This window comes from Austrofundulus limnaeus, unplaced genomic scaffold (genome assembly GCF_001266775.1).
Source record: "Austrofundulus limnaeus strain Quisiro unplaced genomic scaffold, Austrofundulus_limnaeus-1.0 Scaffold399, whole genome shotgun sequence".
Classification (NCBI taxonomy): domain Eukaryota; kingdom Metazoa; phylum Chordata; class Actinopteri; order Cyprinodontiformes; family Rivulidae; genus Austrofundulus; species Austrofundulus limnaeus.
In genome coordinates this window covers 16,134-30,475 of record NW_013952801.1, presented here as the reverse complement: position 1 = coordinate 30,475, position 14,342 = coordinate 16,134, and the positions used below count along the sequence as shown (strand labels likewise).

The 14,342-nt window shown below is 42.6% G+C and overlaps 2 protein-coding genes across 2 annotated transcripts in view; one reads left to right on the top strand and one right to left on the bottom strand.

Annotated features, from left to right (window-relative positions):
- The window catches only part of cnot1 (CCR4-NOT transcription complex, subunit 1), a gene marked incomplete at its 5' end in the record, with an annotated part of 51,391 nt that extends 42,853 nt beyond the window's left edge, over positions 1–8,538 (top strand). Inside the window, 19 exon segments of the mRNA XM_014023956.1 lie at positions 666–962; positions 1,094–1,234; positions 2,408–2,512; positions 2,641–2,760; positions 2,989–3,183; positions 3,348–3,490; positions 3,622–3,730; positions 3,806–3,975; positions 4,103–4,334; positions 4,424–4,672; positions 4,944–5,107; positions 5,506–5,623; positions 5,707–5,808; positions 5,918–6,091; positions 6,169–6,318; positions 7,051–7,231; positions 7,318–7,450; positions 7,523–7,657; positions 7,731–8,538. Coding sequence (XP_013879410.1) covers positions 666–962; positions 1,094–1,234; positions 2,408–2,512; positions 2,641–2,760; positions 2,989–3,183; positions 3,348–3,490; positions 3,622–3,730; positions 3,806–3,975; positions 4,103–4,334; positions 4,424–4,672; positions 4,944–5,107; positions 5,506–5,623; positions 5,707–5,808; positions 5,918–6,091; positions 6,169–6,318; positions 7,051–7,231; positions 7,318–7,450; positions 7,523–7,657; positions 7,731–7,809 — 2,997 coding nt within the window.
- Positions 8,539–11,887: 3,349 nt separating this feature from the next.
- The window catches only part of setd6 (SET domain containing 6, protein lysine methyltransferase), a gene marked incomplete at its 5' end in the record, with an annotated part of 7,384 nt that continues 4,929 nt past the window's right edge, over positions 11,888–14,342 (bottom strand). Inside the window, 3 exon segments of the mRNA XM_014023955.1 lie at positions 11,888–12,328; positions 12,418–12,554; positions 13,577–13,757. Of these exon segments, the coding sequence (XP_013879409.1) occupies positions 11,993–12,328; positions 12,418–12,554; positions 13,577–13,757 (654 nt within the window).

Genomic DNA, 14,342 nt, shown 5'->3' with positions numbered 1-14,342 from the left:
ATTATTAATAGTTTTTATTTTTTCTACATCGTCAGTCCTTCTTTCTGCTCTGCCAACATGTACAGTGATGGTAAATCCAGACTCTTGACTGATTTATGTCAGCCATTAGCTTCTGCAGCTGATCACATGGTCACCTGGTTTCTGAGCTCCAGCTGTTATTTATACCTCCATGACTGGAGGCCAGATTAATGTCATCCAGAGGAGCTGAAAGGCTACAAAGTTGATCCCTAAGATGTTCAGGTCCAAGAACCAGAACCTCTGTCTTATCTGAGTTTAGAAGCAGAAAGTTAAGAGTCATCCATGTTTTTATGTCTGGAAGACATGCTTGTAGTTTAATAACTGGTTGGATTCATCAGGTTTCATGGTTAAATATATTTCAGTACCATTACTATGAGTATATACTTAAAAGTATGAGATCATCACAAATAATATTGCTGTGCAGCATGCTTGTTTTTTTATTTTATATTATGTATTTACCTTTATTTAATCAGTCAAATCCTGTTGAGGTGGCAGATGTCTTTTTCAAGGGAGGCCGTGGCCTGAAGGCAACCTGTTGTACATGTTTTTTATTTCCTCTGACGTTTTGTACATTTGTCTTATTTTGATGTGTTTCTATATGAACAATGTTTGATTTGACTTTAATCATGTGTCCATCTTTCTGTTAGGTCCCTCTGCTGCAGGCTCATCCTCAGCTGAAGCAATGCGTGCGTCAGTCAGTGGAGAGGGCGGTCCAGGAGCTCGTGCATCCTGTGGTGGATCGTTCCATCAAGATTGCAATGACAACCTGTGAACAAATCATCAGGAAAGATTTCGCCCTGGATTCTGAGGAGTCCCGCATGCGTGTAGCTGCACATCACATGATGAGGAATCTGACTGCTGGTATGGCCATGATCACATGTCGTGAGCCTCTGTTGATGAGCATCGCCACCAATTTGAAGAACAGCTTTGCTGCTGCACTCAGGGTAAACTGAACATGTAGCCTTATGTCACTGATTACTGGATGTTTAAATTGTTAAAACAAATCAGTCATTTCAGGCCTAGGTGTCTTATCAAATTTCCTTTATGCGTTATTTATACTTTCTTTTTTTCATAGGCACCGACCCCCCAGCAGAGAGAGATGATGGAAGAGGCTGCTGCCAGAATTGCCCAGGACAACTGTGAGTTAGCTTGCTGTTTCATTCAGAAAACAGCTGTGGAGAAGGCTGGCCCTGAAATGGACAAGAGACTAGCCACGGTGAGATTTTTACTGGGACAGAGCTTTGTGTTGACTGGGATTCATACAGTTGATGGAATCATGATAACACCCTGTCTTAAAGGATCCAGGATTAGTTGTAACATTTCAATTTATTTGACAAACATTTATTTTAACTGTAAAATAAAGACCGTAAAAATACTGTAGGATGGTTAGTTTTGTAAATTTTTAAAAATATATTTTAACATGGACAGAGGGGGGGACAGGTTTTTCCTACAATGTGGGGACAATTTTACCAAAAAAAAAAAAAAGCAGCCAGGTAGGGACCGAAGTGAATCGTGGGGAATGCATGTTCCAGGTGTGGGGTTAGGTTTAGGACCAAGGTTTAGGTTAGTTTTAGGCTCAGGTTTAGGACCAAGGTTTAGGTTAGTTTTAGGCTCAGGTTTAGGACCAAGGTTTAGGTTAGTTTTAGGCTCAGGTAAGTTTCTGAGGTTAATTTTAGAGTATATGGTCAGGGTTAGGATATAAAGTCTAAAAAACATGAATGGAAGTCAATGGAAGGTCCCCACGGGTCCAGAAACAAACGTGTGAGTGGTGGTTGTGTTGGTGGGGCATGAAATTATTTTTATAAACTAAAGGGGGGCCCATCAGAAAATGTTTGGGAAGCACTGAGCTAACCTGAGGTCCTCCATCCATATTCTCAGGTACAGCTGAGTCATTTTTGTGTTCCCCTCTCTGTCAGGATGGAGGACCTCAGTGATGAGAGGAGAATGTGTAGCACTGAGCTAATACATATATATATGGCGATAGCATCTGGGCTGAAGCTAACAGGCTAAGACGCCTAATCCCTGTGATATGTGGTCATGGTGAGGACTCAAACCAGTGACGTGGACCCAAGTCAGCTGTCCTACCACAGCACCACAGACAAGACTGTTAGCAGACTGCAGTTGTTGTTTTAGTGTCTTAACAGCTGGATTTAATGAGTCCCAGCTGCTGTTTACAGTCACATCATTGATCAAACAACCCAGCTGGTGACATCATAACATTAACATTTGACCTGTTTGAATGCTGATGCACGTTGAGTCAAAGCTTGGCTGATGGCACTGAAGGCTTGCTTTGTGTGTTTTCTTTCTGCTACCTGTAGAAACAAAGTAAACCAACAGCTCGTCACAACTCCAGGGCACACACTGAGGCTGTTCTTTTCTTTGTTTTCAGGAGTTTGAACTGAGAAAGCACGCTCGCCAAGAGGGCCGCCGCTACTGTGACCCTGTTGTTCTGACATACCAAGCTGAACGAATGCCTGAACAGATCAGACTCAAGGTAGGATCACTGGAACAGCTTTCATTTGTTCCTTTTCCTAGGTTTTCTCCCTGAACCACAACTCTTGTGCTGGTTCTCTGTCCAGGTGTTCACACCTGTTGAGTAAGAAATGCTTGTCCATGTTGCAGGTTGGAGGGGTGGACCCCAAACAGCTGGCTGTTTATGAGGAGTTTGCCAGGAACATCCCAGGTTTCTTACCAAGCAATGATCTGTCTCAACCCACTGGCTTTTTGGCTCAGCCCATGAAGGTGAATTTATCTCCTGTGACCATCCCAAAACAAAACGTAAGAACTGAACTGGTGTCAGAAAGGGGAACTTTAAAGGTTTCTGCATGCTTAATAACTTAAAAAGATGTTCATTACCTCAGATTATTGGTGTTTTATTAGAATTGAATTTTATTGGGGGGAACCACCAACATTGAAATGAACAGTTTGTTTGTTTGACTGTTTTTAAGTGTGTCTTTATTTCTGTTTTAGAACCAAGCATGGGCCACTGATGATGTGGCTCAGATCTATGATAAGTGCATAGCAGACTTGGAGCAGCATCTTCATGCCATTCCTCCAGCACTTGCCATGAACCCTCTGACCCAGGGTCTGCGTAGTTTGCTGGAAGCTGTGGCTTTAGCCAGGAACTCCAGGGATGGCATCGCTGCACTCGGCCTCCTGCAGAAGGTACAACACTTTGACTCCAGTGTTTGCTGGATAAGCTTTTCTCCTTGCAGGCATGCTTGGAGCAGCTTCTCTAACTGCACAGCTGGGGTTTGTGCTTCAGAAATGTGTCAACAAAGACTGAACCTTGTGCTGATGGAGTTGTTGCTTTGCTCTGTATTTTCCAGGCTGTGGAAGGTCTTCTTGATGCTACAAGTGGAGCTGATGCTGACCTGCTTCTGCGCTACAGAGAGTGCCACCTGCTGGTGCTGAAAGCCCTGCAGGATGGGCGTGCTTATGGACCACAGTGGTGCAATAAGCAGATCACCAGGTTAATAGACTTTTTGTATGGCAGGCTTGTGAAAGTTGTTACTAATCAGAGCGTCCTTCATGTTTCTCTTGTTGTGGTTAGGTGGCCTGTCAGACAGGTAAACAGGTCAAACCTGGTTTGTGTTTTCACAGGTGTCTGATTGAATGTCGTGATGAATACAAATACAATGTGGAGGCAGTGGAGCTTCTGATAAGGAACCACCTTGTTAACATGCAGCAGTATGATGTTCACCTGGCACAGGTACAGTTTCTCTCTCACAGTTTGGCAGCCAGCAGCAGATCAGCACTTTGAGCCTTTGTGTCTGTCTGATCCCAGTCTATGGAGAATGGCCTGCACTACATGGCCGTAGCATTTGCCATGCAGTTGGTGAAGCTGCTGCTGGTGGACGAACGCAGCGTGAGCCACGTCACAGAAGCTGACCTCTTCCAAACAATTGAGACCCTGATGAGGACCTGTGCTCACTCTAGAGCCAATGCACCAGAGGGGTAACCAACCAGAACAATACACACTCATGAAAAATGGATGGATTTCTTTCTGTTGTCCTGCCTCTGGTTTCTGCCCACATTGACTGAGTGAACGATGTTTGCTGCTGCCTCCACTCCTGGTTCACAGGCTGCCCCAGCTGATGGACGTTGTTCGCTCCAACTACGAGGCCATGATTGACCGAGCTCACGGTGGACCCAACTTCATGATGCACTCTGGGATTTCACAGGCTTCAGAATATGATGATCCTCCAGGCCTGAGAGAGAAGGCAGAGTACCTCCTGAGGGAGTGGGTGAACCTTTATCACTCAGCTGCTGCTGGAAGGGACAGCACCAAAGCTTTCTCTGCCTTCGTTGGCCAGGTCAGCTGTGAGCCTCCAACCCTCCAATCCTGACCAGACAAAAGCTTGAGTGCTGATGTCTGTCCTGTCTGCCTCTTTTCTTCCTTTAGATGCATCAGCAGGGGATCTTGAAGACAGATGACCTGATCACACGCTTCTTCCGTCTGTGCACAGAAATGTGTGTGGAGATCAGCTACCGTGCACAGGCTGAACAGCAGCACAACCCAGCAGCCAGTGCAGCCATCATCAGAGCCAAGTGTTACCACAACCTGGATGCCTTTGTGAGGCTCATCGCCCTGCTGGTCAAACATTCTGGAGAGGCCACCAACACGGTGACCAAAATCAACCTTCTCAACAAGGTACACAAACAGTTCTACAAGCTGATGTCGTATCAAGGATCACAGACTATATCAGCAAACATTTAGGGAGGGACAATGATTGACCTTATTTATTCAGAATAAAGGTACGTGCTTTATAAACAGTTGGTTGACACATGATGTTGTTTTGTTGTCAGCAGGTTGTTTGTAATGTTGAAAGCTTTCAGCTCATGACTGAAGGTGGCTGGCTTTGTATCCTCTCAGCTGTTTCTGATGGATGCTTGACATCTAAAATGTCCTGTTCTTCTTCCAGGTGCTGGGGATTGTAGTTGGTGTCCTGATTCAGGACCATGATGTTCGTCAAACAGACTTCCAGCAGCTGCCGTACCACCGCATATTCATCATGCTGCTGTTGGAGCTCAATGCCCCCGAACACGTTCTGGAGACCATCAACTTCCAGACGCTCACTGCCTTCTGGTAGGACATCCCATCATCTGCCCTTGGGCAGAAACCAGTCCTCAAGTAATACGCTTACTAAAAGTCTTCAAGGCAGCTTCTCTGCCTCAAAGCTTCGTTAGAAATAGATACAGATAAACTGTTCAGGAACTTTTGTCCAGCTGTAATCTTATTTGTGGTGCTCTTGTGTTTGTGGCAACACGTGTACACCATGGGCTGTGTTTAGCTACAGGAGACCAAAAGTCCCAACAAGTGCCCAAAAAATACCAGAAGTTGTCAAAGCGTGGCAACATTTAAAACTCAAAGGCACACTGCAGAAGCTGACAGTTTATAAAGCTGATTTTAGTCATTCATTAATGGATTACTAAAGATTTTAAATCTGATCCATGTTGGTGTTGCTTTGTCTCTGGTCTGTGCAGCAATACGTTTCACATCCTGAGACCCACCAAAGCCCCTGGCTTTGTGTACGCCTGGCTGGAGCTCATCTCCCATCGCATCTTTATCGCCAGGATGTTGGCGCACACACCACAGCAGAAGGTAGCAGGAACCGTCACTCTGAAAACACACGTGTGTGTGTGTGTAGGACCAGTATTTTACAGGTTTGACTTGTTGTTTTCCAGGGTTGGCCCATGTATGCACAGCTGCTGATTGATCTCTTTAAGTACCTCGCTCCCTTCCTGAGGAATGTAGAGCTCATCAAACCTATGCAAATCCTCTACAAGGTTCAGTTTCACATAAACAATTCAACAGTTTTTAAGATTCTATCCTTGTGTCAGTTTGTTTTTAGGGTTAATTGTTAAACCTACAACTCTGTGTTGATGTGCTGCTCAGGGCACGCTGAGGGTGCTTCTGGTCCTGCTCCACGACTTCCCAGAGTTCCTGTGTGATTATCATTATGGCTTCTGTGACGTCATTCCACCCAACTGCATCCAGCTGCGCAACCTCATCCTCAGTGCCTTCCCACGCAACATGAGGCTTCCTGACCCCTTCACCCCCAACCTGAAGGTGCACACCTCCCCCTGCCTCTGTTGGAACACCGGCCCAGTCTTCACAACATTAACAAGTGTTTCTGACTCCTGCAGGTGGACATGCTGAGTGAGATCAACATCGCTCCTCGTATCCTGACCAACTTCACCGGCGTGATGCCGTCTCAGTTCAAGAAGGATCTGGACTCGTACCTGAAGACACGTTCACCTGTCACTTTCCTGTCTGAGCTGCGCAGTAACCTGCAGGTAGGACCAGCTTCTGACTGCTGACTGGACCTGTGTTTCCATTCACCAAGAAAATACGCAAATTAGAATTTCAAAAATAAATTTGCTCAATGGAAACACGTCGATTTTGAAAAAAATTGTTTTTCAACAAAATATTTTTGCTCTAGGATGAGGTGGTTTTTCAGCCGTATTAAAATCGGTGTTTTTCACAAAACTGCAATGGAAACAGTTTTTTCACATCACAGGAGTCACGTGATCAACAACCGTCTGTTTCTACTGGTGAAAAAGACGATGAAGAAGATAACAGGAAGTAGAAGTAGTAGTAATATCACAGAAGTAGTATAAAGTAGTAAACTCAGCGACTACAGTTTCCCAAAAACACAGCATACGTAGCCGCTCCCAAGTAGGGACTTGTCTCTGGAAAGCCTCGATAAAAGACGCCGACGTCTCCTCTGATGATGAGCGCTAGTGTCGTGGTAGCAACATGCTATGTGTTTACATCCATCGCTGCCATGTTTGTAATGACTTATCATGAGAACAAACGTATTCACGTGACTTTAAGAACATTTATTACTGCAGTGTTTTCATTAACCTTCAGGCGTCGACCTCAGACGGTTAATGGAAACACTGCAGTTGCAAAACTGTTTTTTTTTTTTTTTCGACATGAACAGAATATGGACAAAGTTTTGCGCACACTTGCAGCTTGTGTGTGTATGACGGCAGACATGATGTCACATGAATTTTCTCTGTCAGGTGTCAAATGAACCAGGAAACCGTTACAACATCCAGCTGATCAACGCTCTAGTGTTGTACGTAGGCACACAGGCCATCGCTCACATCCACAACAAGGGCAGCACCCCTTCCATGAGCACCATCACTCACTCTGCACACATGGACATCTTCCAGAACCTGGCTGTGGACCTGGACACTGAGGGTATGACAGTACTGTAAACCCAGAACCTGGTTGTAGATGGTAAAATGTGTACCAAGTGGATCAGGATCCTGTCTTTGTGTTTGTAGGGCGATACTTGTTCCTGAATGCCATCGCCAATCAGCTGCGGTACCCAAACAGCCACACTCACTACTTCAGCTGCACCATGCTGTACCTGTTTGCTGAGGCCAACACCGAGGCCATCCAGGAGCAGATCACCAGGTGAGCCTGTCTGATCTGAGCTCTGTGAGCCCGTGGGCCTCAACAACACCAACCCTTTTCCTGCTCTTCCAGAGTCCTGCTGGAGAGGCTGATAGTGAACCGGCCTCACCCCTGGGGGCTTCTCATCACCTTCATTGAGCTGATCAAGAATCCTGCCTTCAAGTTCTGGAGTCATGACTTTGTGCACTGTGCCCCTGAGATTGAAAAGTAAGCTTGTGTTGTGTCGGAGGCGTTCAGGTGACGTCAGCTGCAGCTTGTTGATGGTTTCGTGTGTCTCCAGGCTGTTCCAGTCCGTAGCCCAGTGCTGCATGGGCCAGAAGCAGGCTCAGCAGGTGATGGAAGGAACTGGAGCCAGTTAACCTGTGAGCCAGCTTGTAGAGAGACGCCGTGGCCTTGAGCCAGCCTGCCACCACCACACACACCTCCCACTGTACTGCTGCCACTGGGTGGACTGGTTCCCACAGTTACAGTAGACAGAACTGCTCAACCATGGAGAGTTGGTTTTCTTTGGGTTTTTCTCCGTTGGCTTGACATGGAGAGTGACGGGATTTACTGTTGAATAGTTATTTTGGAGTTTTTGTTGTAAATATTAATAAGAGGAGAGCAGGGAAGTCAGGAAATGGATGCATTTCATGTTTCAGCTAAAATGTGTCTGTATTTTCACTCACTACCAAAGTCCTTAGTTTGTTTCCTTCCCTCAACAATCCTGTTTGTGTTTCAGAGGCTGCAGAGAAATACTGCCTGCTACTTTGACTTTCTTTATTTGTCTTGTTTTTGATTGGGACTGAAAGTTGTGGTTAAGTCTCAGGTGTGGTGGTAGAGACTGTTTTCTGATGGTTTGTCCATTTGAAACTGGTTCTGAACGTCTCTCCCTGGCACTTGTACAATTGTGCAAAGTGATGGTGACATCATAACTTGTATAAAGATCCAAATTGGAAAACAACAATAGAAGGACCAATACAGCCCATTTTGTAACATTTTGAATGTTTTGTAAATGTATTGGTCCGTGTGTTGTATTTTGTAGTTCTTTAGTTCTTGCTACTTAACTGCAGTCTGCATACAGAAAGAAAATAAAGCATTCAACTGCATCCTGGTGTCATTTCTTCAGAGGGCTGAGCTGCTTTTAAACTTCATCAAAGACTAAACACAATACAAAACACAAACATCTGCAGCAGGGACACACAAACCCATCTACCTGACACACACAGACACACACACACCACATGGGCACAAAAACATCAAAATTAGCACAGAAACAGTGCTATATAACATTTTAGACACATTCTAGACAGTTTATCAGCTAAAAAAGTTAATTTTGGGGTAAGTTACTCTTTAAGAGTTGTTATTTTTATTTATTTATGTTTTTGAAGGGGAACAAGATGAGGAGCGACAAGAAACCCTCAGAAGACTTTTTGCTCCAACTGAAAACCGGTGGTTAGTTACCTGTGGGACAGGTGTGGCTGCAGAGAGCAGCTTTGTCTGTGGGAGGAGGGGTTTCCTGACAGGTGCTGTCGGTTACATCCAGGACCAGGTAAAGCCACGGCACTTCATTTCCACAACATTTAACTGTTTAAACATGGTTAGTGGACTTTTAGTTAGCTTCACAGAGTCAAAGTGCCAGGGCAGCCACAAAATAAACTAAATTAGTTTCAGACGCATGCGCCCACGCTTGAAGAAAACCAAATTTACAGTCCTTGATGATTTGGGGCTGCATGTCAGGCACTGAGGAGATGCCACAGATGAATGTACAGGAAGTTCTGACAAAAGATAATTTCTTATTTTATTTTGTCCACCGTTTTTGTAATGAGTGAAAAATCATAAAAAAACTCAAATGGTTATAAAACCATTTTTTAACTCAAAGAAAAGTCTGAAGACACACAGTGTGTCCAGCTGCAGAGCGTCTGGATTTTAGATCAAACCAAGACCAAAATAACTGAAGACACTGAACGCCTGAAGCAGGTTAAACTTTGTTTTTTTGTTTTGTTTTTTGAGGAATTGTTTTGGAAAATCTGGCTGACATTTTCTGGAAAATCCTAAATATTAAAACTAAACTAATTTTCAATTATTTCAAATGCTCCCCTAACCTCACTGTATCTTTACTAACTGGTGTTTCTTCCAGTCAAAATTACACAATTTTAAATTCCATGTTTATCATAAATTAATGAACTCTCAATGGTTTTTTTCTGTCGTGTTTAAATGTGGTCCGTGTACTTCTTGGTCATTTGATTTTTCTTTTAAAAACAATGAAAAACAAACGTTTTTTTTATTTTAAAAACTGATACTGGAAAACAATAAATAAATTGTTTTTCTTTTTTTAAACTCCAAAAATGGAAAAACAGACCCTCTTCTTGTTTTTACCGTACCAGAAATACTTTTTTGTTTTGTTTTTTCAAAGAATATTTCCCATCCACTTTGTGTGAAACACAGTGGAGCTACTTTAACCTCACAACAAATCTTGTCTGAGGACACGACTGCACACGAACTGTTTCAGGTGAAACCTAGATGCACATTGATCTAATGAAGTCATTGTGTCTATATGATCAATCTTAATACCTTTTCCTAATTACTAGACCCTGTTATTTTATGTCTATGCAGACACACCTGACATGTTTCGATGAGTACTTCTGTCTTCATCAGAAACATCAGCTGTGACACCTCTGATGAAGACAGAAGTACTCATCGAAACATGTCAGGTGTGTCTGCATAGACATAAAATAACAGGGTCTAGTAATTAGGAAAAGGTTTAAGATAGATGCACATCAGTTTACTCCAGCCCTTCTTTCCATAACCATGTGAAACAGCAGCAGATTGCAGTAGAACACAATCCAGCCAACGTAACGATGTTGAAAACTGATGAGATAAAGCAAAAAATTAAAGTGAGCAGAGCGTGTGTCTTGAGTTGCCATGACAACCATGGTAAACTTCTGGTTTGGCAAAGATGAAAAGATTGTCCATACATGTCAACCCCTTTCAGCGTTTACCTGTATAAAGAGCCTCAAAAATCCATAAGTTTTGCTAAAATTCTGTACAACTAGCCATTGTAGCATTGGGGAATTAGCGTTGTGTATTCTGTAGCTTTGGGGAAGTCAATTCTAATAAAGTCAACAGCACTGCTTCTCCTCTTCCTCTTCCTGTACTTTCTCATTTCCTTTCTATCAATCTATTTTTTCCCACACTTATGAAACTCCTGTTTCTGTCTCTCCCCCGTGTATTTACTATAAAACCGCTGTGAAGAGGACAGAGGTGATTGCTCTAAGACTGCAAGGGAAGCTCAGCTTCCCCTAAAATGTAAAAAAATAAGTGATAAATATACACTGTTGTGTGTTCATGTCATTGACTAAACGTGCTACAACGAGCTCAACTTTTGTTCAGAATCATCTTATCACAGTAACGACACAACTTTCCTCTTCCTCATTCCTGCAGCTTCACAACTTTAAACAGTCGGACGCTCAGCGTCTGCAGAGCTCATTAGTGATGCAAAGACTGCAGCTAAACGAGACGAGTCATTGGATAAATGCTGGCTTTGTCCCGCCCATCGGACGCTCAGCGTCTGCAGAGCTCATTAGTGATGCAAAGACTGCAGCTAAACGAGACGAGTCATTGGATAAATGCTGGCTTTGTCCCGCCCCCAGACGCTCAGCGTCTACAGAGCTCATTAGTGATGCAAAGACTGCAGCGAAACGAGACGAGTCATTGGATAAATGCTGGCTTTGTCCCGCCCCCAGACGCTCAGCGTCTACAAAGCTCATTAGTGATGCAAAGACTGCAGCGAAACGAGACGAGTCATTGGATAAATGCTGGCTTTGTCCCGCCCCCAGACGCTCAGCGTCTACAGAGCTCATTAGTGATGCAAAGACTGCAGCGAAACGAGACGAGTCATTGGATAAATGCTGGCTTTGTCCCGCCCCCAGACGCTCAGCGTCTCTGGGGGTCTATGGAGCAGTGGGCGGGTTCGGACGCCCAGATTCTGCATGATGATTGGATGATCTGTCTGAGCCTGAATCCCTTTTTGATTGACAGCGAAATGAACGAATCAGAGATCTTTTGGTGTAAACATTCAGTGGAGCAGTTTTTAGTTTCGTTTCTTTTCGGAGCTGAACCAGAGACTTTTCTAATCCTCTTAGCTGCATTTTCTTCGTTAAAAACAACCAGCAACAAATCAAGTTTTTATTTCTGGTGGGTTTTATTGTAGCTGCTTGGGTTTGGTTAAGGATACCCTGCAGGCTCTGACATGTCGGATTAATTTAAAAATTAGGTTTTGAAAAAATCTGAAAGACTTGGAAAAAATCTGTGATTGCTCTTTATGTCCGTTTACCTGCAAAATGACGTAAAATCCTTATAATTTACGGACAATCTGTACAACTTGACATGTATGATGGTCTGTTTTCCATTTTCATTGTTTTCAAAAAATTTGAATGACCAAAAAGTAGACAGACCTTATATATGTATATTTATTTTTTCACTAAATGTATGAAAATGGTTGAAAGCTCAGGTAGAAGTGTGTTTATTGACTGTGAGCAGATTGTTGTAAAGCAGCAGAAATCAGGAGTTTGTCAGCTCCATCAGTCTGTACAGAATCATCTTCTGTCCAAAGCGGACCTGCAGCGCCCTCTTCTGCCTGCTGCTCAGTCTGTCAAAGGCTGCTTCGTCTTCCATCAGCTCTCTGTCTCGCTCCACCAGTGTTTCCTCTGTTTCCCCGTCTCCGTATGACATCAGCGTGAGCCGAGCTGCTTCATGAATCAGTCGTTTCCATGAAACCTCTAATTTGGAAAGAGCTTCGATGGAGAACGCCTGAGAATCGTCATCCTCTCCATGATCTTCCTCCCATCCTTCATTGTCTTTGAACTCAGACAGCTCTTCTTTGGACAGACACAACACCTGAGAGAAGAAGAAGGAGGAAGGCAGCGGTGGTTTCTGTGTTCTCACTTTGTTCTGCATGTAATCTGACAATGGTTATGCTCCATCACCTTCAGTGCAGTGTGCAGCTCCGAGTCAGTGAGGCAGCCATGTTTACTGAAGACCATGGTTCCATTCTCCTCCATCATCTGACAGAGCACCTCCCACCGCTCCTCCACCAGCTCCTGCTCTGAATCACACTGAGCTTCTGACAGGAGACAAGACACAAAACTCAAAAACATTCAGGATGTGAATCAGAAGAAGTTTAAACCTTTGTGTGGTCCACACATTAAACAGTTAAACTTTATGTAAACCGAACCGTTTTCCACAAATTCGTCTAATAAATTAATTCTGCTGGTGTTAAACCCTTAATATTACACGTTACAGTATTTACACAGTTGTAAAGTAACTAAGTACAAATACTTTGTTACTGTACTTAAGTAGAATTTTTGTTTATCTGTACTTTACTTGAGTAATTATTTTTCAGCGTACTTTTTACTTTTACTCATTACATTTTTACACATTTATCTGTACTTTCTACTCACTACATTTTTAAAAAGGTAAGAAGTAGAAAGTTGTTACTCCTGTTTTATTCTGAGTTGTTACTTAATAAATCCTCTCCTGATAAACTGTGTCTCCTATAGAGTGAATTTAATTGTGTTTGGATGAGAAGTATAAATATATACCATTCTGACACACTATTAGCTTGTACACAACCCATCATAGCTGCACGCTGTTAGAAAATATAGTTTTTGGAGAAGTCACCTCCCAATAAATGTCATTTTGTAAAATCTAACTGCTCACTTTTACTCAGTACTTTTACTTTTAATACTTAAGTAGATTTTGTCAGAAATTACTTTTGATACTTAAGTACAAAAAATTTCTGATACTTTAAGACTTTTACTCGAGTAATATATTTAGAGAAGACTAACTTTTACCGAAGTATTTTTATGACAAGATACTTGTACTTTTACTCAACTATCACTTTGAGGTACTTTATACAACACTGAGTATTTTATTTTCCCTCATCTCTCAAGTCCAGGGTCCTTTAAAACCTCTCCTTGGCTCTCTTTGGGTCCTTTATACATATTTTTTGTAGAGTAAGTTTATTGCTGCTTTATGTAATTTGCACATTTCATTTTTGTCACACTACTTTGTTATAAATACTATACATGTATATGATCTTCCACATTTAATTCATTACTTTACCAGTTCTCTAAAAGAGATTACCTTGTTTGGCAGCTTTGTAGAGGCAGGAAACAGGGATGTCTGCAGTGTCGTTGCTGTTGCTTAGATATGACTCTGTGAAGCCGTACATGTGAAGAAGTTGCCAGTTAGCCACCTGGCCATAGGTGTTAAACACCTCCTCACCTTTATTGATGCCACGCACAGAAACCATCCTCAGACTGTCCTGGGGAATGAAGATGAAATACAGTTAAACTTTTGGACAAATAACCTTTATCTTAGTGAGTTTACTATTGTAATACGACCAGTGAGCATTATATTTCAGACTTTAATCATTACCAAATGTTCAATGTGTCCTGTTTCTCAAAGTTTGAAATGGGCTAGCCCCTCCACCAATAAATGATTTTATTTCTAAATATATCAGGGCCAGTATTTATCAAACTTCTTAGAATTCCTCTTCAGAATGCTGCTAAGAGTGGACTTAAGTGTAAAATAATTCTTAGTTAAAAGCTGAGAGTAAAAGTCAGTTATCAAGTGTCTCAGTCTGACTTTAAGTGAAGTGTAGGAGTAATTCTTAAGTGTCAGTCTTACTTTAAGTGAAGTGTAGGAGTAATTCTTAAGTGTCAGTCTTACTTTAAGTGTAGGAGTAATTCTTAAGTGTCAGTCTTACTTTAAGTGAAGTGTAGGAGTAATTCTTAAGTGTAAGTCTCACTTTAAGTGTAGGAGTAATTCTTAAGTGTCAGTCTCACTTTAAGTGTAGGAGTAATTCTTAAGTGTCAGTCTCACTTTAAGTGTAGGAGTAATTCTTAAG